The following is a 23097-nucleotide window of genomic DNA, read 5'->3' on the forward strand; positions in this document are numbered from 1 at the left end:
AGAAAAATGATGAACCCTAGCCAACAGCATGTTAGCATTTCAGTGATGTCCCTCCCTCCTGCTAACTGTTTTGGGAGGGGAGGGGGGGGCTAATCCCAGAAACATGTCAGCATTTCAGCTATCTTGATCTCAGTTTTTTTTTATGATCTATTTCCCATTGCGAGTGAATGGAGAAGATAATCTCAGCAACAAGATGGTATAGGGAAATGGGGAGGTCTGGTCTGTCTCACCTGGCGGCCATGGAGACAAGCAGGGGGCTTTTAGAATCTAATGGGCTAAGGTCACGATGGCTAATAGGGAGTAAGTGCCCGAGTCATGCAGTCCAAATGTAATGCTAATGTAAATAGTGATCCATTTTCATATGTGTGTTTCTGTGCGTGTGGTGGTTGGGCAGGGGGGGCTTTCAAGAATTCTTACTTACAAATGCACATTTGCCAAAGAGTAAGAAAGTCTCGTATAATTTGTTGTTTCCAGCTGATTGGTCAGAGCAATAAGAACTATGTGGTGCTTTGAGAATATACTCCCTAAATACCAGAAACAAATAGATTGTATGATTAATTTAGCAACATTGCTGTTTTGTACTTGTTTCTTTGCTCTTTTGTGAGTTCTCTGTGTATGAATGTGTGTTTTGTTGAGGAAAACGGGGAGTATAGGATAGACGAACAGTAATTCTTCCAAGAGAAGGGCTCGAGGTCAGAAAGCTGTGAACTTAAGATTGGCCTCTACCCTGTATATCAGACACATTTACGTCACTGCTATAAGTGTGTGACTGACTCTGTGTGCATTCATGTGTGGGAGTCAGAGAAATGGAAGGCATGACCATTAACTTTAGACTTGCATCATTTCCTACCAGCAGTGGGCTATCACAATTTTCTTTCTGCTGAAAATTATAAAAGAGGAAAAAATAAGAAATGGAGTGAAAGAACAAGCTGGGAGAAAAGAGACGTGAAGATAGCACAGAAGTGGAGACGACCAGCAGAACTTAGTATGAAAGACTCTTTGTGATAATAAATTTATTTGGCTTGGCAGCGATTATCCGATGGATGCTTATTGTTATTGGGTGACCTTAGCTAAGCTTACCCACAAGCCCTGCACCTCATGGACAGGCTCCAGAGCTGTGATCACATGATGATTACTAGCAGGCGCAGCTGAGAGAAACAGGAGAGCCAACTGAGCTCTAGGAGATGTTTTTTTTCCGCATTTATGAAAAAGAGAGCCTAAGTAGTGAAGAAAGTAAAGAAGGCGATCAGGAGAAGGTTGTTTGTTGGCGTGGGGGTGCTGGGATTCTTTTCTGGTTCCTTCATCTATAGATCACCAACTGTGGCTTTGTTGACAAGACAGCAAGATTAGCAGGAATGTTGTGTGCATGTTTGTGCATGTGTACTCATATTTTTTTTTTGCGCTTCCTACATTCATATTTGTCTTTATGCATGTGTATCAGTGAATACAGTTACAGTATAGTTGCTGGTCTCTATCTGTGGAAGCATGGTGGCACATACCTGGGCCATCAGCATCTCTGTTCAGAGGTGCCGTCTGCCAGGGAATCCATTGGCAGTGATCTTGCGTTACATCTATCTCTTGGGGGCTGAATGGTGGTTAGCAGTACATGTGTTAGGGAGGTGGTTGTACTGATGGAATTCTATTATTGGCAGCTTTCCAGGCAGCACTGGTATGTGTTTAAAATACTTTCAAGGAACAATATATTCTTTTGTAGTTTGCTGGGCCAAGTGGGGAAGTTTTTGTCCCTGATGGCCCCCAGGGTCCCAGGGAATAGCACCGGAAGCTGGTGACGTCCTTAAAAGAAGGTATACTCAACAATAAGCTTCCTGCTTCTCCTAAAAACACTGATGAAAGGAGATAAAGAGGTTTTTATTTTCACAATGTGTGGCGTGTACATTTGCATGTGTGTGCACGCTCTCAGCAGACTCAGACAGCAAGGCTGAGTGTATGCACTGGTTCTTTACATGTACACACTCGCTCTGACACATACACACACTGATTATTAAGACGCTGCTGTTGCAGAGGGTTCTTACTTTCAGTATGTATTCATTAGCTGCCTGGTTCTACACTTAATGACAGGAAAGAGTCATGTTTGTACTGAATGCCCTAATTTGTCATTTGGTTTATGAAGGAAAACGCAACCCCACTGCTCTGTGCTGCCTTCAAAATATTTTTATGATACCAGTAAACAAATCACAAACAAAAACAAAAAACCCCCACCTGATTGAAATTATAGACAGACAGCAAAATTTACTTATGAGGGGAAATAAATAGTTGAAATCATTGATGCATAAAAACTAAACATTCATAGACAGAAGAAAAAATGGATTGAAAGAATACCCACACACACACTTATGTACATGTAAATGCACAGAGAGATAAAAGAACTTGTTAAAAAAAAATTCTTTTGAATTGGCTTATTAAGAATTCAGTTAATGAGGGAGCTTTGTCACCCCAGACAGAACAAATGGATATGAGACAGCAGCGTCTCCCCACAAACTCTGGGAGCAGGCGGAGGGGAGGTGCATGCCTGCTTTTGTTTATGTGTGTATGAGAAAGGTGTTTTGTAAACATCTCATTCTGCATAATGAATGCAGTCCTCTGTCATCCACACACACATAGACACAGACAGCAGCAGCAATCAGCTACACAGAGGAGCTTCCTTTACCTGTCATATCCCCTCCCCTCTCCTTAAACAAGTCCCAAGGTGTGTTTGTGCATGTGTGTATGTCATTGATGGGATTGACAATAATGTGCTTTTGACATGAAAACAGGAATTTTTTTTTAGAGTTTTTATTTGCATTCTTTGTATGTGGGGGTGTGCATCCACCCCCTCCACCATCTAGAGCCGTCTGTGTCATGCTTTAGGTCCACCAAGAGAGGGCTGTTTAGCTGATTTTCATTGGCCCACAGGGAGTGTTGGCTTATTTGGTTGTTTGCCAAACACTAATCCCCTACAATTAACCACCAGGCACTCTGGAGAGGTGCCATATTGACAAGGATGACCCTTTTTGCCAATCTGCCACACACGCATCCAAAGACACTTAATATAATACAAACATATGTACAGCACATATCCACTCAGACAATTCAGCTGCAGCATAAATTACATACACATTGCAAGCAGACACATAAGGGCGCAAACCCAGGAGCAGCAACAGTGTGTTTGTGTGTTTGAATATGCATTACACAGCCCACGCCTGGCAGGAGTCAAAGTGCTCCTTTAAAAGTTCATAAATCATGGATGTTCTGGCCTGTGATCACCAGACCGCCTGCATTTCAGGCCTACAGAGTGCCAGAGAGCGACAGACAGCCACTAGTTTTGGTCTTAAACAAACCCTCTGGAATGTGCTGATGGGGAGAGAATTAATATTAGGCCTAAACCTATCTGGCAGCCTGGTTCAGCCCCAAGTATATCATTCAACTGCTCATAGCAAAAGCCTCATATCCTAAAACATTACAATATAAGTTAGAACATTGGGAGATGTTTGGTATTTTAGGCCACGATGTAATTATATTAAAATGTTATTTCTAAAGCAGTGCAATTCTATGACCATGCCACTAGGATAAACTGTAAATGTTCATTGAGTATTTTTCAATGAAACTCCCCTAGTAAGACTCTTCACCATCAATCTTCTCCGGTTAAAAAAAATTAACATGGTTGCAAAATATCCACTTTACGAGTCGGTGCACTTTTCTTCTTTGGCACTTGTTAATGTAATACTCAAGGTTATCACTGGGAAAAGAAAGGACTAGTTTGATTTCCAGTTGTCTATTCAATTCTGAGAAGCCCCAATTTGTATCTGAATGGTCAAGAAATAAAAGTATGCAGGAGAGACCACGCACAATTGAATTTTTTAACAACAAATGCCAAGTGGCAGTTAAAGGTGTCCTTGTTCTTCGACTATATAGTAATAAATGATGAACGATGAAACAGCCTATAGTTGAGAACAGAATGAAAACGACTGAAGTTTAAACTTTTTACATCAATTCAAAGGTCCTTGATTACACAAAAAAGTAAATGTATGTTTACTCCAAATGAACAAATAACTCCTGTAGCACAAGTGTATGCTTTCCACAAAAAGGCTCAGCAGTCCAGTTCTCCTGCGAGGTAGGGAAGGGAGGAAAGAAAAGAAGCAAAGAAAGAGGGAAGGAACAAGGGAGGCCTCCTTTCACAGAGAAACAAAGATAGCTGTAATTAATGGCCCTGAGCTCTGGACTAGGGGAGCTTTCTTCTGACAACTCCGACTTAATTAAAACTTAAGACTTCTGAAAGGGCCTCTGACTGCGAGGGGACGTCCCACCGTCTCGTGAGAAAAACCTCGCAAGATTTCCTACAAAAGAAAGAAAGGGGAGACACAGAGAGAAAAGATGTGTTAGCGGCTGTAGCTATGTTGCTAATCCCTGTTTGTCAAAGGAGGAGGGGGGGGTTAGAACTCACACACCTGCGCCTCACTCCTCCCACCACACACTCTCTCTCTCTCTCTCTCTCACACACACACACACACACACACACACAAACAAACTCCTCCCACACATACCTCTTTTCCAGGCTTACTTCCTATTTTGTGTAACGTGATGCAAGAATGAGAAAATATTACCTGTCTAACTTTTAATTGCTTCATGAAAGAAACATCTTCCTATAGAAGGATGTGAGACAGAATAGAGTTGGCGCACACACACACACACACACACACAACATTAGGTGTATTAATTAATGCATGGAGCTCTGCACCTGTTTCTCACATAGCAGTATGAATAAATCTTAACAAAGTGGGAGCCAACCTTCGTGAGCCACCTCTGTGTATCTGTCTCCATGCTTTGCTCTCCTCCCCTCTCTGTGTCTCCCCTTCCTCCACAGAGGATCAGATAATAAAAGCTTGGCCTAGTCTTTTGTTTTTGTGCATTGTTCATTAGCCCGGCAGCAACAACAGAAGCACACTTGATATGCTTGGCTTGCTGGGTGTATGGGAGCAGGGTAAGGTGGGATGGGGGCAGTGCAGTGGATTTGTGCACCTACACACACCGGGGGCAGGACAAGAGGTAGGGGGTAGCTTTGCATGGCTGCAATGCTATTAAAGAGGCAACTGGAAATTAAGAGCTTGCAACTGACAGCACATGTTGAATGAGAAACCCCTGCAGCTGCCAATAATAAGGATAGCTGGACAATGTGCATGTTAAAGACAAAAACAGAGTTCTGAACTCAACCCTTAATTGTATTACCTCAGTTTAAAATGGACTAACAAAATCCTGTTTTTTCAATACCTTTTATGAGCTTTTTGCTCTTACTTGACGCTCTACGTCCTCTTTAGTTAAAGGATTGTACGTTAGATTATCGAGAATTCTGCATGTAGATACACACAAGTGTTTTTTTTTTGAGGAAGTTTGTTTTTTTTCTAAAATGGAAAAAAAAGGTATTGTGGAAAAAAAAAGGTATTGTAGAAAAAAGGAACTTATTGAGATGTTTATATCAAACTTTCTGCTGGTTTGTTTGAAACTAGAGAGGCTTGTTTTCTGCGTGTCGAAGTTTTGGAATTCAACTGCAAATTGAGTAGAGGGAATATTTTTATAGATTTTGTTGCAATGTAATAAATTTCAAAGATAAAGAAAGGAAAGAAAAAAAACTGAAATAAGACTGGAAATGCTTGGTTGAAATAAATGTTGACCTGGCCCTGAAATGTGCATATTTCTAACGTCTTTTCTTCTCTGTTCCACAGCACTTGCAGAAGCAGGACAGCGCGTACAGTCCAGAGTCGTATGTCTACTACTGCACCCTGTGCGACTACTCCACCAAGGCCCGCCTCAACCTGGTGCAACACGCCCGCTCGGCTCGCCACCAGCAGAACGAAGGACTGAGGAAACTTCAGCTGCACCAGCAAGGCCTGGGAGGCGATGAGGATGGACTGAGCCTCCACGAGCTCTTCCAGGTCAAAGAGTGCCCCACCAGCCAAGGTCAGTGCTTCCTGCTGTGTCTGTTTGTCTAATTTGTTGTTACATATGTTTATTAGTTGTTTTTTTAGGCTATTCATATTCCTGTTACATTGTCACTTTTTTTTTTAAATTTCATCACACGTTTTTGTTTTTGCAGATTCCATGTCATTGTTATTCAAGCTTTTTGCTAAATGTTTATGCTGGTTGTAGTGGCCAATTTTCTTGATTTGAAGTCTCTTTTGTCCTTGCTCCATTCCCTCTTTCCTCTGTCAGTTGTTTCTTACTCCCTACCTCTTTCTCTCCTTCCTTCGGCCTTCATATACAGATCACGTCTCTCGATACAGAACCCGCCATTCCTCCTAATCTCCTCAAAATGAGCATACTGTTCCTATTAGGCTGCCTCACTTATATTTGAAACACACACTTACACACCGTCCCGTGCACAGGGACATCCCAGGCAGGGAAGCAGTCAGCTTATGAAATTTCACCTTGGGAGGATCTCATAGTGAAATGCTTGTACACACATGCTTTAGTAACACACGCACACACATGCATTACTCTCACTCTCACACACACACACTCATGTATGCTATGGCTACACAGTCTCTCCCTGGAGTGAGCTTTCATTTCCTTTCTCATGACCAAAGCAATTTGGCTTTCATTTAAGAGTCTCCGTCCTGCCAGCAGCTAATAAGTGTAACAGAACTGTAAAACATTCAGAGAGACAAAAAAAAAAGGAAAAAAAGTAAAAAGATTAATCGTTTTTCTTTGAGTGGGGGTTGGATGGTTGGTGAGGCTTTGCAGGGTGTAAGGGGAGGGGGCTGTGCTGTAATTTAAACCAGAAGATGTAGAGTCAGGGTCCATTATTTAGTCATCCCTATGTTAATGCTGCTGGGAGAAAATGAGCGCTTAACTTGTTTTTGCTTTGCTTGACCTGAAGGAGCGGGTGGAGAGGGGTGTGGTGGTGGTGCAGAGGGGGTAACACATTTTCAAAGGTACTCCAGCAAAGCATTACTCCATGCATCCACTTGTGTGCACATGTGTGTGTGTGTTTGTGTGTATGTAAGCCCATGTGTGTCTTTCACCATGAATCTGTGCTCCCTAAAGTGCCATGTTTATACTGTGTATGTACTCCCAAACCATATGGAGACTCGGAGCTTAGTAACATATGTGAATCCCAGCACACACGCGCACGCGCACGTGCACACACACACACACACACACACACACACACACACACAAACGGGAGAAGAGCTCCCTGTCCTGAAATGGAGACGGTTGCTGGTGAACGTTTGTTTTTAATTACACATGGATCAAAGTTTCAGTGAGATTGGGGTGCAGCAGAAAAGCATGCTTAGATAAATCATTACCTTGTATTATGCCATCACCCCCAACCCACCCGCCCTCATTTTTCCAGCTCTCTTTTTGCATCTCTCTCTCACTCCCTCCTTTTTTGTCCTGCTTATTCCATCTCCCTCTCACTTCTGCTCCTGTCCGTTTTTTCAACCAGAACACAAGCTTCATAAATTCTTTTTTCTCCACTTTTTAACATCTCGAGCTAGCAAGCACAACCAGGTTTTAAACCTGTCAAAAGCAATATTTACCCACAGCACCTATTACAAATGTTCCACTCTTAAAACACACCATATTTGTTGCTCACGTCCTCGTTTTATACCTTGGCTTTGATGCCACATGGTGAATTTCCATTAGGAAGCTAGTGCAAAGCTTGAGCGGATGCTGGCAGCATTTTAAATGCCAAACCACATTTTTGGATGCCCTCCTTTTGCCCATGTATATATATTTTTAACGGACAACAGAAAACTTTCACAAGGTACATGGTTAATGTTTTAAAGGCCTTTCCTTGTCACTCATAAGTATTTTGCAGGTGTAGGTAGAGAAGGAAGTACGAATGAGTCACAGAGAGATCAAACAAAGAAAATCAATTCAGTGTGTTTTAGTTGTGTTCTTTTTCTCTAGTTTTGGATTCAAGTGGATTACATCGTTTTTTATTCTTTTTCTTTTTTTAAACCGATGCTCTCTGAGAGCTATATATATATAGATATATGAAGATATATATCTATATATATATATATTTCACAGCAATGCATCTTAACATTTATACAGAATATTATGTAATGAAAAATAAAAGCATGGTATAACTTTTTTAGGCTCCTGCAGTGACAGATGATATGAATGTTTTTTTTTTCATTGGAATTGGCTTCATAGTAGGCAAAATTTTCAGTAAGCCTTTAGTTTAAGGACTCACTATTTGTCTACATCTGCATGTGTATGTGGGATGTTAGGTTTCTGGGGCTACAACTCCTGACTCGAGCACTTTCTGTTCATTAGAGACTGGTATGAAAAAGATTAGTTTAAGTGCTGACCGGTATCTTTCTCTTAAAGCCTGGGACTTGGAGCCGAGCCAGATAATTATAGGCTCATTTGGGAATAAGAGTTCTAATGCTTTGGACTTTATGTACATGTGAATGGCTTTCATTTAACAATTCTGATGCTGATTTTATGGCCCAATTAAGGATACAGGATTGCAAAAACACACTGCAAGGCTATAGGTGTTTTGAACAAAGACAGGGGTGCCATGTAACCTTTGGGCTGCATTGTGTCAGTGCACATGTTTGCTTATGCATGCATGCATCTGTGTATTTTTTATTTTTTTGGAAGATTTCTCTATAATTTTGAGCCTTATTCTCAGAACCATTACTATACTGTGTCTGCTTATCTATTTGCAAGCATAGGAGTTAACAGCTGCTGTCTATACATCAAAAACTTTTCACCATGATCTGTATCCCTTAGAAACAAAAACCCCACTGTGTCCACATTTCTGAGATAAACTGTCCCTCTCTGTGGGCAATTATAAGTGATAAAGAAAATTGAGTTTATAAAAAATGCCAGTTTGCATCAGAAGAGCAAGCATAAATGAATTGCCTCTCAACATGGAGGGCTTGGAGGCCATTTTGCTTTGAGGGTCGTCCAAAAGTTATTAGAAAAATTAGATTTTTTTTGTGCTCTTCTCCACTTTGTAATGAAGTTACACCCTGAATGGAGCTGTTTAGTAAAGTTCAAGCCAAAAAAAAAAAAAAACTATGACAGATTGCTAGTCATGGGTATTCCATCATCAGTTTCATAATTTGAACAATTTGTTTAGCTGGATTTTTGGATGCATTAAGAGTCTCTGAAGTTTAGTTGTTTCAGTGATCTTTCTGTTGTCGGCTCGGTCTAAACCATTTGACCATTTGGTTAGCCACAAAGCGTATTGTGATGTGTGTGTGCATGAGTGTTTTTCTATGTGTATCTTTGCCCATTAGCCCTGTGCTCCATCATGTGTAAAGCTTCTCATAAGCCAGACCGAGCAGAAACATGGGGCCATTTCTGCATACTTTACTTTGTCATTTTTGTTTCTTTCCGCGTTCTTTCTTTCCTTTTGTCATCCATCCTTCCACTACCCACACATCTCCATCTCTCATTGCCCCCCCCCCCTCCACACACACACACACACTGCACCCACCACCACCCGACATGCACTAAAGAGGGAGGGAGAGGACCCTCTTTGTCTGAATCCCCCTTTTAAACAAAAGACCTCTTCTGACTTAGAGATCGACAACACTTTTATCATGTGCGCGTTGGTGTGTATGTGAATTGTGTGCGCGTGTCCAGAGCCTTTTGTTTTCTCTGAGTGATAAGGCTCTGGGACATTTTTGGTCTTTGTCAAATTAGTGAAGCCGTGCTAACCATTTACATAGCAGCTGTAGGCTAAAAACAGAGCCTAATGCACTCTTATTATCCCTGTCCTTGTATGAGTATATAGACGTGTTCGTGAGCTTACAGCAGGAAGTGATGGAACATGGGTTCAGAGTAAGTGTGCCATGATTGTTTTCTGGTGCACCAGAAATCCTTGCTTCCAAATGTACCCAACCTAAACTGTGCGTGAACTAAGTCAAAGCACTGCAAACACAGAAAACAATCATCCAGTTTTCAAAGTTGGAAAAAGCTTTGCTGTTAGATCAAAGAGCATTTTGAAGTGATGACACCAAAAGCAACCTTTAAGGTATTAGGTTTTCCCTCTTTTCTCAATTTCTCTCCCTCATCTTATCCTTTTTTTTTCTTTACTCTGGGTGGCGGAGGTGGTTTCACCATTCCAGCGGTTCTCTTTTTTTTTCTTTTTTTTTTTTTTTGGGCAAGGTCTCTCCTCAGACAGAAGTCTATTTCCAGGGTTTGTCTCAGTAATTTGTGGCCATTATATAAACATTCATGGATGCCCAGAGGAGTTAGAGAAAGGATACAACACACACCCAGAACTAGCAAACCACTAGAGTTATAGAGCATAGAGGTGGCCATTTTGTCTTTCAAGTTAAAGGGGAGAGGATGAGCTGTGTTTTTCATGCATTAATACTTTAGATGTCTGTGTTTAGAACTGGCTTTAATAGATTAAGACAGGGAAATATAATGTGTATTGATTTGCCTCCATACAGATGATTAAGTACAGCTATTTATTTGCGACCTTTCTATCTTCTATAATGTGCATCAAGAGGTATTTACATATTGTAAAAGTCCCCAGACTTTAGTCAGATGGGATCCATTCCTCGCATAATAAAAACTTGGAATGTTTTTATAATATGCCCAACATGAGTAAAAATGTTGTTCCTGCTTAGAGCTATTCTGATGAGAGTGATGTGATTTTCCCCAAGAGTACTTTTGTGAAGTATGTTTTTTTTTTTCGATCGCTGTGCAATTAGTTGGAGACAATGCTCTACATTTTAAATCATTTGTCAAATCAAAATAAGACGCATTCATATATGTATATTATTATATTTTCAGCAAGTAGCAATTTACCCCAGATTTCCCAAAACCATATTCTCTATGGCTGAGGGAGTAAAAGATGTGGTCATTTTTTGAATAATTCCATCCAAGCAAATTATAATTACTTTGTGGTTTGTGTGTGCACAAAGAAAAAAAGGCAGCAGCCTGACTTGTGCCTCAGAAAAAAAATGAGCTTCGTTCACCATAAACTATTTTTGAAATGGTGTGTCGGGGCGGTATGGGCTCAGGCCGATTGTTTTTCTTTTAGACTTGAGCAGCTCTTTGGTGGAGGGGTATTACCCGGGCTAAATTGTTCCCTCATGTTTTCCGCCAAGGTTCTGTGCCCACCACACTGACAGTTATAATTTGCAGAAATTGCACTGATTATCTGCATTAGCATACCTGACCAGTGCCACATTAGTCTTATTTACAATACAAAGCTGCGGAGCTCTGAGGACGCATAATAAATATGACTTAACCCTTTGAAGAGGGGACTGGCGTAAAAGGGCCACAATGTCTTTCACATTGATGATATCACAAAGAGCTCAAGGCCTCACTCCATATGGAGCTGAAAGACTCAGAAAAGGAAGTGGTAAATGTAAGGTCTGACAACCATATTGAAATCCTTGGGTCTTTGCATGTTTTCCCTTAAAAGCAGGTTATTTTTTACCCTTATCTGGCCATATTTTTTCACCTTTTAGCTCTTGTTCCCATTTTGTTTTTCTCTGCCTTTTTCACCACAACACCCCCTTCACCCCTCTTCTTTATATTTTTCTTCCTCACCTCCATTCTTTTCCCTCCTCAATCCCTTCATACACCCCCTGTCCATTGACTCTTAACCACAGATGGACAAAACAATGGGCCATGTCACACAGCATTAAGACAAACAATCCGGTGATGGGAGGAGGGTTGCGTGGAGCCGGAGCCACGGTAACCAGGCAATACGCTCACTGGGTCCAAGCAGCCACTAATCTCGGACAGCAATGATACAATTCACAGATGGACATTGAAAGTAGCCTATATGCACACACTCACAACTACATGGAAAGAAAGGAGCAGGAGTATTATGAAGTAGTTTTGTCAGCCTACTTCTTAAAAGAGCTAAAAATTGTCTCCTTCTGGTGCTCCCTTCGTTTTCACTCTCCACTGTGATTCCTTAACCTCATACATCAATAGGAGGTATGGAATTGATAGAAGCTATTGATTACCTATAGGCTAAGGCTAATCGTCGCTAACCAAAGGAAGCTTTGTAGCTAGAGCAGCTGTCAGAGGCTTGCCGTGTGTGTGTGTGTTTGTGTGTGTATGTCTGAGTGGGTGTTTGAGCCTGTGACCCTCCGGGGTTTCAGTAGCAATAGCTGTTCCTCTCCATTGTTTACTTACAGCAGACTAATGGCCTAACAGCAAGGCAGCACATGTTAAAAAAAGAAACATTCAGGACAGTGCTTCTCTTTCCAGAATAAGGGAAATGTATGTTTTGTCTGCCCAAAAGAAACACTGAGAGACGAGCCAAGTTTCACCTCCCCACCTGTGTGAGTAAGAACCATCTCCCTCTCACTTCTTTTCTTCATCTCCCTAATAGGAAATTTGAGCACACTGGCTGAGATTAAAGCAGAGAATCAATGCCTTGTGAGCAATCATTTCCAGACAAATCTCTTTCATCCCCCCCCTTCCCTTTCTACGTTCTCTCGTTCGTTTTTTCTCCCACCTCCTAATGCTAACAGGGGGTCTTGTGTCATGACATCCCTTTTGCTTTTATCATGTCCTAATAACGCTCTGAAAATAGAGAAGGAGGAATGTGACAGGGAGAGAAAAACGACGCTGGGAAAAAATGGATAGACTGATAAAAATCCATTGAATGAGCATGGATCTTGATTTGTGCTTTGATGTGGATGTCTTTGTGCAAATTAGAAAAATATGCCCGCTGCTTTAGTCATCTTGAAACTCTTCATAAGGTGCTGTCTCCTTTTGCCTTTTTTTTAAAGGATAGAAGGAATGAAAGGGGAAAAAAAGAGTGACAAGTAAGGGCATGAAAATATACATTTTGCCAAATTTGGGTGACTGAGCAGAGATACAAAGAGGTACTGGAGAGTAGTTGTTACATACAAATTGAGTATGAAAGAAGTACCTCATGAGGCTGATGATAGAAAGAAAATACAATAGAACACAAGATATATTGAGAAAAGATGATGGTGTGTTTGCATGGTTAGACTTATAAGGTGCTTTACCCATGATGGTGCATAGAGCTAATGGGCAGGGATACACACAAACACACTCACGCACTCAAACACACACACACACACACACCTTGGCCAAGCCTTTGTTTCAAAAGCAGGTTAATGGGGAGTGAGGAAGAGGAGCATTGCAATTTTCTGCTCTTTAGGCACCAGAGAATTCTCTTCAGTGAAAGAGAGACCAGACTCACGGTGTAATAGGCATTTTACACCCTCATCACCCCTTGCACATCCACACAAACATGAACACACACTCACCAGAAAAGCATGGAGTGAAATAGGCATTCTATAGTGTATATTGCCAGTCCCCAGAGTGCCAGTAAGAGTAAGACATGCATAGAGTCGGCAATGAGACAATCAGCATGCTGAAATTGAAATCTTGTCTAGAGTCACACAGGAGAGGCGGAAGAGGAGTGGAGGGACGGGGTCGAGGAGAGATGTAGACTGGAAGAACAGAGATAGGAACAGATGGAAAGGGAGAGTAGAGATGCAAAATATGAAGAGAGGAGAGACGAAGGGGGAGGAAATGGGAACTGATGTTTGTTTAATTGCTTCATAAGTGATGACACAGATAATTATGTCAAAAAAGGAGATGCAGCTCTTAGGCAGGGCCAATGAACAGCTGTAACAGTTATTTGTGTGTGTGTGAGTTGTGCTGTCTCTTATAGCCCCATCAACTGTTGTCCCCTCCAGCCACTTCAAGTATAGGACACCATTAAAGCGTACGTACGCTTTGTGTCACATCAAATCATTCAGTTTAATTAACAGAAAAACACACACTCAAAGCACACGTACACTTATCATTTTGAATCATTTTAATTACTCTGTAACATCCTGATTATTAATATCTCTGCTTCATATACCTGGGGATATGAAGATGAGTGTGTTCATCTTAGATTTCCTGTGCTGTGTGTTTGCAGGCGTGTATGCCAGTGTGTGTAAGTGATGCTCCCTTGACTTCATATCTAATTGTCTTTTTTAATGACAATATTCTGCTGTGTGACGGCTGTATGTAATGAGTCAGGGTGTGTCAAAGTGCAGGCCTGAGCTGTCCGCTTGAGTTAAGCTCTTCCTGTCGACTGTAGAGGCCTCCAGCGTACACACTCGTGCACACACTGTGAGACAGAGTATCAGTGTGGGAGTTCCTGTATCTGACATGAGATTAAGAAGGCCAAGTGGAGGAACGTCGAAGAGCTGCCCTGTTGCATTTGCAAGGAGGAAAAGGGACCATCCTGTCACGCACACACAACACACACATGCAAGCATCCTGAGCTGTAAGTGAGCAGTAACCTCCCTTACATTATTCACAGTGGCCGAGTGATCGAAGCCTGGTTCAATAGCACTAAAGCGGCGCACGCTGGAGAGATTTGTCTTACAAAACCTTGACACACACAGAGGCGCACATATGCTCTCACACACATTGATTTTTGGTGGTGGGAATCTCCTAGGCTTTGGACAAAAGACAGGGACGTAAGAGGGGCTTCCCCTGTCAGAACAACCCTCTGACAAACTCACACATACACACCACTACACTGTCTCATTCTGAAATTTACTTACGCAGGCAAGGCACAAAGAAATGCTGTCAGGACATGCTTAATTCTCATGAAATAAGATTCGATGATAACGATGGTGTCCGATGCTCGCATTAATAAGGAAACGAAAGGGAAAGTTGTAGATGGGAGACGAATGATCGGCTTCTTAGATCTGATGCGGTTTCATTTACCCCAAGATGAGCTGATGGTGAAATAAAAAGCAAGATAAAAAGTCTAACTGATCATATTCCTTTTTTGCTGACTCTCCTGTTTTGCATTTTACCATCAGTGGGCTTTTTGCAAGAGAGGCAGAAAATAAAAAATCATGCATTGCCTGATATGTCATATCTGTCTTTTACAGTGTATATGAGAGAGAGAGTGTGTGTATATCTGCATGGGAGTGTTCAAACTGAAACCTTCACTTGATTTGGATGGCAATTTTTCTCATACATCAGTCCTTTCATTCAGTTTTCCTTCTTGCTTCAGAGCGGCACAAGCAGCCTAAGACATACCATCCCCTCTGGCCTTTTTTTTTTTTTTGACATATTAACATGTATCGACAAGCCCACACTTGCATGCCTGTAAACAGTGTGGCATAAACACACATATAAACACACCTCTGTCCCCTGAAGACATGTGATCAACCATACCATACTCAATCCCTTGTAATCATCTGGAGCTCCCTCCACGCACCCACATATCGCTCCGCTTCAATCCCGAGTAATGGTTTGGGGCAGGGGGCTGAGGCAGTGGGCTTCTTTCCCTTAGCCCCAGTGTCTTAAGCTGCCATTGATTAAATGTTAACTGATATACTCGGCCCTGGCAATCTTGTTAGAGCTGGAGCAGGCAGGCAGCTCGACAGACAGTTTAGGACCCGCACCCACCTGATCAATACCACAGATAAAGATTTCATCCATCAATGAGCTCCCAAAACAAAAGGTACCTGATACCTGATTAGGCCCACAGGGACATAGACATATACACACACACACAGATTTGAACATGTAAACATGCTTTCACATGGGCACGTGTATCTAAGCCTACAATCAGATGTTATACACTCTTGGATCAGAAATAAATACATCATTTAAAAATCTGGAAGCCGCCTTGCGTATGCAACAAGCACACACCTCACACCGACACACAAACCCACATACACATTCTTTCCACACACTTATTTTGTCCAGAATAATTCCTCCAACAACCCCATCTGAAGTCAATCAGTTCCACACCTAATGGCATAATCACAATAGATGCACACACGTACATATGTGCAGTCAAGTCTTTAAATAAGACAGCTCTGACTTTTCCTGGATTAAGGTTAATTATGCTGTGTTAGTCCACTTAGGTGTGTGTATTTGTTTGTCCATGCAAAGCTGCAGGCACATTTTCACAGATGTGCATCTGAGTGTGTGTCTCCTCTCAAATGTATGTGCATTTAGATCTCCAGTGCATGCCAAAGGCACCGCAAAGTGGCTGAATCAATGTCTGGGCGACCACCACTGTTAAAGTGTATCAATAATGTTCCCCTATCTTCTTTCCAACCTATTGTCACAGGGCAGCTTGAAAGTCCATGCCGAGCCGCAATTAAGACTTAATTATAAATCAATATTAGAAGTCATTTGAATATTGATTTTTGCTTTTTCCTCAAATTGTTAACATATTCTACACCCTGTCTTTCCCTTCTTTTTTTAATTTTTTTTTTGGTTCAAGTAGAATCAATATTTCCCTTTACAGTCATCCGAGAAGTGCTGTGGCATAATTGGAGCCAAAACACAACAGGATGTCTTTATGGGGTTTGATTCCCAAGGGTGGCAAGGGGTTGAAAATGTCACAGCTCCTTAAATTCTGATGGCTTTTTTAAAAAAGACACTAATGATACTTTGATAATGAACAGTGATCTCATTTTGGGAGATTTTGGGTGGCATTTGTTGTTGCAATTCCAAAATTCATTTCCATAATTTTCACGGCTGACATTTCCTTTGATAGGACACTGTATCGGAGCACACTCCAAAAATGATATCAATGCAGCTGGATAACCTGTATTTCATTTGATTAAATTATTTCTTTGCTGTTTTATTTTCCTGCTCAGCCATTTTGAGGTACTGTGAGATTTTCAAGTGTCGTGTCAGAGGCTGGGAGCCTAATGCATGGAAACACGGAGGTTTCTGTTTTCTGACGACTAGCAGAGATAAGATAGAGATATGGCCCTAGCACTGGCTCAAATCTGAAACAGATCCTCCTTAGGGGGGTTGGGAGAGTTAAGAAAGTGAAGGAAAGGAGAAGGGGAAGGGAGGAGGTAGCAAGAAAAGGGAATATTGTCAATCCTCTAAGTGTCTAACAGCGTCTCTCTTTCTTTTCCTCTTTCTTTTGCTCTTTCTCTCCCCCCACTCTCTCAGTAATCTGATTTATTTGAAGCATATGTGTGCTGCTCTGTCTTTGTCTGCTTCTATTAGGGCCAGTGGGGGCCCATATGACATTGTTTAGCCAGTAATGAAATGGACATTTTTTGCATGTTTTTGAAAAAGTCAGAGGAAAGCCAACTCTCCTTATTTGTAACTGTCTGCGAATACCATCTCCAGGGCAGTCAATTCCATCTCCAGGCTTTAGGTCTATGTATTTGTGTGTTCTACACTTTGTATTCAAACTCTCCATGTTTCCAGGTTCCGTTTGGTTATTTTGGAGATTATTCTGAGCAACCAAATGAATAATTTGTGTTGAAGATATTTCTTTTTTCACCATCTCTGACACTATTGGTATGTTGGAGAGTTCTTTCATTCTGTGTAACCTCAACACATAATAAGGCCATGATGATGCACACATTTTTGTTTAGCACATTCTTCTATAGCAAAAGACAGGTCACACAGATGTTGTTAAGTGCTAATGGAAGCTATGTGGTGTTTGGGGCTAAACTGAATAATCATCAAAAGGGAATGTTGTCAACGAAGAGCATTAGAAATGTTCAAAATGACTGACATTTTAAAAGCAATGCAGATGTTATTTTTTTACTAAATATTATTCACAACCGAGGAGAGTTACAACAATAGCCTTTACGATCATTTTGTAGCTGTATTTATTTGTCCTTTTTATATTTGCAGATCTTTCCTTTGTTTTCCATCCAGGATTACAAGTTTTACTTTTGATGGCTCTGAAAGCAGATGGTTGTTGCTGCTAAAAACGGGACAGTAGCCCAATAGGATAAAGATCTGTTTAAGCATTATCCATTTGGCCATTGCCCGTCACAGGCCTATTTTAAACATAAACACACACACACACACACACATGCAAACACACACCATTCTCTCAAACCATGGCAGCTATTATATTAGATTCCCTTTTTTCAGGCCTTGTATTAGTTCCGGGAAAATAAATAAACCTTAAATGCATGACAAGGACCAGTCTGGTCAATTCGAAACTATATCTGTCCTGCTTGTATCTTTGCTTACTGGGGTAGTGACGGATGGAGAAATAGAAGGATAAATGAAGGCGCAGAGGAACAGACAGGATAGGTAAATGGATGGATAGCTGTGTGAAAAGATGGAAAAATAGATGGACAGATAGATAGATAGGTGGATAGATAAATGGGTAGATAGATAGACAGATGAATGAGGCAGGGAGATCTTGTTGGGCTGATAGAGTTGAGCAGGTATGCCGAGAAACAGCTGCTTTCCTCATTAGGTTCATCTATTGATCTCGGACCCTTGTTGTGCGTGCATGTGCTTGTGTTTCAGTGTGTGTGTGTGTGTGTGTGTGTGTGCGTGCGCGTGTGTTTGAGCGAGACAGAAAGAAGAGAAAGACAGGAGCCTCTGTAGATAAGTGCTGGTAATAGAACAGAATGAATTCTTATCACAGAGATGGGAAGGCCATTAACCCTCAACTCCTAGTTCTCTCTTTCTGTTGCCGTCTGGTCTAACTCCTTTTCTGTCTCTCTGTTTCTCCCTTCTTCCATCTCCCGGTCTGAACCTGACAGGGTCACGTTGCCAAATGTGTGTGATATTTCCACTATGTGTGCAACTCTCAAAGAGTGCTTGTGTGTGTTTTTCGGCTGCCGTCGTGCACACTGCCCCATCGGCCAGATGTTTATAATCAGGGGCAAGATAAATATTGGACCACGGAATCATAAGAGACCAGGAAAAACAGAGAATAGAGAAAGAGATGGGAGGAGATGAAACAGAGGAGAGGAATCTTCTTTTCAAATTATTCTTAAATCCCTCAGTAAGCTTGCCGTGCCGCCTCCTCAATTCACCTACTCAGCCTAAGGTGATTCAAACAGCCGAAATGCAATATGGCTGTTGTGTAAGATGCAGGTGTTTGTGTGGTTGTGTGCACACACATGTTGAGGTATATCGTAGTTGTGCTAACCTATTGTTTAAAGCCAGGTGTTGCTGCTTTTTTTTTTTCTTCTTTTATTTATTTTTTTTACCACTGAACCTTTTGAAGCTGTATTTTTGCCCTCTGAAAACCTTTTGTATTTGCCATTAAAGAATCATTAACATTACTGTGCCAATACACACACACATACGCACACATACGCACACATACGCACACATACGCACACATACGCACACATACGCACACACTCCAGTGCCCACAGCACTGAAAATGAAACCCCCTCTTAACACGAAACAACAGTTTCTTTCTGCGCAGCAAGCAAGTCGTGCAAGCCTTTAATCTTGGCTATGTTTATTCATATGATTTTCTTTTTACCGCTTATTTTTTTCAAAAGAGTTATAGGTGTTTTGTTAGTCAGCTGCAAGACAACGGCATGGGCAATTTGAGCAAAAGAAAATACAATGAAGTGTCTCAGGAAGTCATAATTGACAACAACAAAGCAAATTTTGAGCTGCTGATTCAAGCGTTTTTGTTTCTTTTTTTGCTATATTTTTTCCTTTTAAGACCAAGTAATTTTTTCAGCACATTCTGTCAGTTCAACTTATTGACATTCACACCAGGAGCGAATTAAATGTGACAATTCTATTGTCTGGCTTTCAGAGTCGACCTCAAACAATAGATATTTTTTGCTGGTGTAATAAGTTTTCATGTGTTTCAAGCAATAAATGACTGAGTGTGGGTGGATTTGAGAGTGCAGATGGAAACACGTGTGTTTGCTTGCGCTGGTGTGTTTACATGTTAGCATGTGGGCTGTGGACTTTAGTGCATGAAATACAGTGAAAGCTGTGTGGGAGTAAATGTGTGTTATGAGCAGAGGGTTTCATTGGTAGAGGTGTGTATGTGTTAGTGTGTGCACGTGTGGGTGCGTGTGTGTGTGAGTGAGTTATTCCCAGGCCCTGTGCAGGAGCTGTAGACCCTCTCCTCTGGGTTGATGTTTAGTATTTTAGACATGCTACATTAACAACATCTGGTTAAGATCTAAATGCTTGTTAAACACGCTGAAATTCGGGGGGAAAGGTACTCGGAGAACGAGGGGAAAGAGGGGGGATAAAGAAGGAGAGTAGGGTAAATAAAGATTTGAGGGTGAGAGAACGAGAAGGAAGGAGATCAGTAAGTCTGTAAGGTTATTACTCTGGCAGTATTACCACTGGCCCTTGACTATGTGTGTGTGTGTGTGGGATGGTGTAATGTTTCAAAGCTTTCCCCTTAAAACCTGAGGCCAAACTAGAGCCACGCGCGGCGCAGGAATGTGACATCACAGGGCCCCTGCTGCTTGTATACACACACACACACACACACACACACACACACTCTCACAGTACACATTCATACGTGGTCTCACAGGGGACATGACCAGAGTTGTAAGAAGAAATCAGCATCAACATCATGCCTAACTTGAGGAGACATGGCAGTCAGGGGTGTTGCACAAAACATTAGGGGTGCATTACTACCACAGATACGATGGACACAAAGCATCTAGTCAGTATAACACACTTCTAATATTGTACTCTTTACCATATAGTGATAATTTTTCAACTTATTTGTTACAGCACTTCTCTTATGTTTCTTATATATTTTATTTGTCAGCAATTACAGTGTCAGTTGCTCCACTTTCATGATATATGTGATTTAAGATAAACAAAATGTTGAGGAAGAAATTTTCCTTTCACTTCTTTACCCCCTTAATGAGCACCATCCTAGCCCCTAAGGAAGCAAATTAGAGGCGTCTCAGTTCAGCTAATGAATTCAGCCATTTTGGAACCTCTGCGTCCAGTTTCCTGGCGTGGCATTGCACTGCAGTTGTGTGCTGTATGACTGAGTCCTCCACCGGGCACATAATGACCCGGCATGGCGGTTATGGGCCCTTAGGGAGAGACGGTAGGGGGAGTGAGTGGTCTCAGAGCAGGTCATTATACAGCTAGAGGGCACACACACACACACACACACACACACACACACACGCACACACACACGCACACACACACACAAACACTTCGCTGACATTTTCAATACATTCTTCATTGTCTCCATTTCCCATATGTCTATTGCTCCACTTTTCTCTGTCCAAACATCTGTTTCTACAAATCTTTTACTGTATCTATCTATTCAAATACACGTTCTTTTGTTTAAATGAGTTTTAGCAATCTTTGTACGATATTTTGCAAGGAAATGGTTCAGAACATCAAGGTTTTTCTTTTTGTAGCACAGTGTGTTTGACCATTTTAGTTTCTTTTCTTTTTTTTCATCGGACAAGTATCGATCTTTATACACGGGTCTTATAGGTCACATCGACTTCCAATTAATCATTAAATATAAAACTAGATAGATTTGTCTCTAAGTCTGATCAAGAGTCACGTAATTATTCCTCCTCTGCAATGGTTAAATATAGGCTTGTGTCGGTTGCAGGGTAATCGAACCCAGGGTCTGAGGTTAACTCAAGCCCACCGGCCGGCTTTAATGTTCCGACTGACCCACATCAAAGAGAGTCCCACCAGGCTGCCAAAATCACACACCCTCCACAGCCTGGACCACTCTCTCTGTATGTGTGTGCTCACGCAAAGAGGCAGAGGAAGGTGACTGCAAAAGTTTTGCACTGCGTGTCCTCTGGTAGTGATTAAGTTGATGGTTAAAGAACCCTCCTGCAGAACCCTGTGTTTCTTTCACACATACATACATGCACTGGCTCACTCACTTGATCAATGGTATACATCCACACAAACAATGTGAAACATGCACACGTACACATGCACTCGTGTACACACAAATGTGGTGTGTAAGTGTCAGGGTCAGTCAGAGGGCAGACGCTGAGCTGATGTATGGAGAGTGCTTGTCTGGGAATGTCCTTAGTGTGGAAACACATTCCCTGTATGCGCGCACACACGCACACCACAGATATAACTGACTAGAAAAAGACAAGAGTGAAAAAAAAATGCTGATGAGGCCCAGATGATCAGCTCTCCTTTTCTTTCTTCATCTCTTCCTTCACCCACTCTTCACCCTCATTCTTCCTTTCCTTCCCTCTTTTTGTTAATTTCCTATCTCTTCTGTGGTGTTGTCTCTTGCTACAGGTAGACTGCCCCCTAGAGGTTAGTTAAAATGGGGTTTAGTACACCATTTTTCCTTTGTAACTGTCATTTTTCTTGATAGAAAAAGGGTTGTCTAACTTCTTAGTCTATCCAGTTGATAAAAACGACTATAAATGTGTTTGTTTTTTGCAAACACCATATTAAGAAGTTTACAGAGTGATAAATGTTGTCAAGCGTACCGTACAAAAAGGTAAAACCTTATTTACCTTTTTGTACGGTACGCTAGGTTTCTCAGATTTTTTTAAAGGCACAAAAATTCTATTAAATTAGATATTTTGTATTATATGCTAAGCTACAGTATTCGATTATGAGGATTTCTATTATATAATCATAAATCTGTTCAGTTGATCTGTTATAATAGTGTTATACTGAGTGAAAATGTAATTAATTTAACTTATATCAATCATATATATAGATATGTCTATATATAGACATAGATGAAGTCTACAAGGTCTCATTTTTGTTTTTTTTCTTTGCTGCTCTGCCCTCCCCCCTTTTCTTTTTTTCATTTCTATGAAACATGCTGTTCTATTTGTGCCATTTACCTTTCTTTGGCTTTCAAAGTCAAATAGAAACTTTACATAAACCAGAGATTAAGGAATTTCAAACCTTCTAAAAACACCATTACAGCCTATCATACACTCACATCCTAATGTATACAGGAGCAGTTTCCCTTCTCTTTCCCACCATATGAAGGTGAGATGAATTAAACTACGAACATGGACGCCGCAGTACCAGCAGTGAAAATTGCAATTTCTGCAGCCCGGGCTCTCTCGGCTGACAGGAGATATTTCATCTCCGTTGTCACCGATGTATTAATAAAACATCAGGAGCAGAGTGCAGTCCCAGTCTATTTCTCTTTCACACCTAAACACACACACATGTACGTGCACACACACAGAGTGTGTGCACACACACTCATGTGCATATCCAAGACTATAACAATGTCCCTAAATGCAAACACACACTAACACAACAGCAGTTGTCTCCACAATCATATGCCAGCATCTGCCATAAAATTTTCATGGTGTATATAATGTCCACTTAATGTGTTGCTGCTTAAAGCAACGGCGCCAGTGCTCAGTCTATGTATCTGTCTGTCTGTCTGTG

At 41.3% G+C, this 23097-nt stretch overlaps 1 protein-coding gene across 3 annotated transcripts in view; it reads left to right on the forward strand.

Moving 5' to 3' along the window:
• zfhx4 (zinc finger homeobox 4) overlaps positions 1–23097 on the forward strand; it is a 90589-nt gene that overhangs the window by 46925 nt on the left and 20567 nt on the right. For all 3 annotated transcript variants that reach the window (XM_075452639.1, XM_075452638.1, XM_075452640.1), the window contains exon 6: positions 5718–5952. In XM_075452639.1, coding sequence (XP_075308754.1) covers positions 5718–5952 — 235 coding nt within the window. The remainder of the gene's footprint in view (positions 1–5717; positions 5953–23097) is intronic.

The sequence above is a fragment of the Odontesthes bonariensis genome, chromosome 20 (assembly GCF_027942865.1).
Source record: "Odontesthes bonariensis isolate fOdoBon6 chromosome 20, fOdoBon6.hap1, whole genome shotgun sequence".
In the NCBI taxonomy this organism is placed as follows: Eukaryota; Metazoa; Chordata; class Actinopteri; order Atheriniformes; family Atherinopsidae; genus Odontesthes; species Odontesthes bonariensis.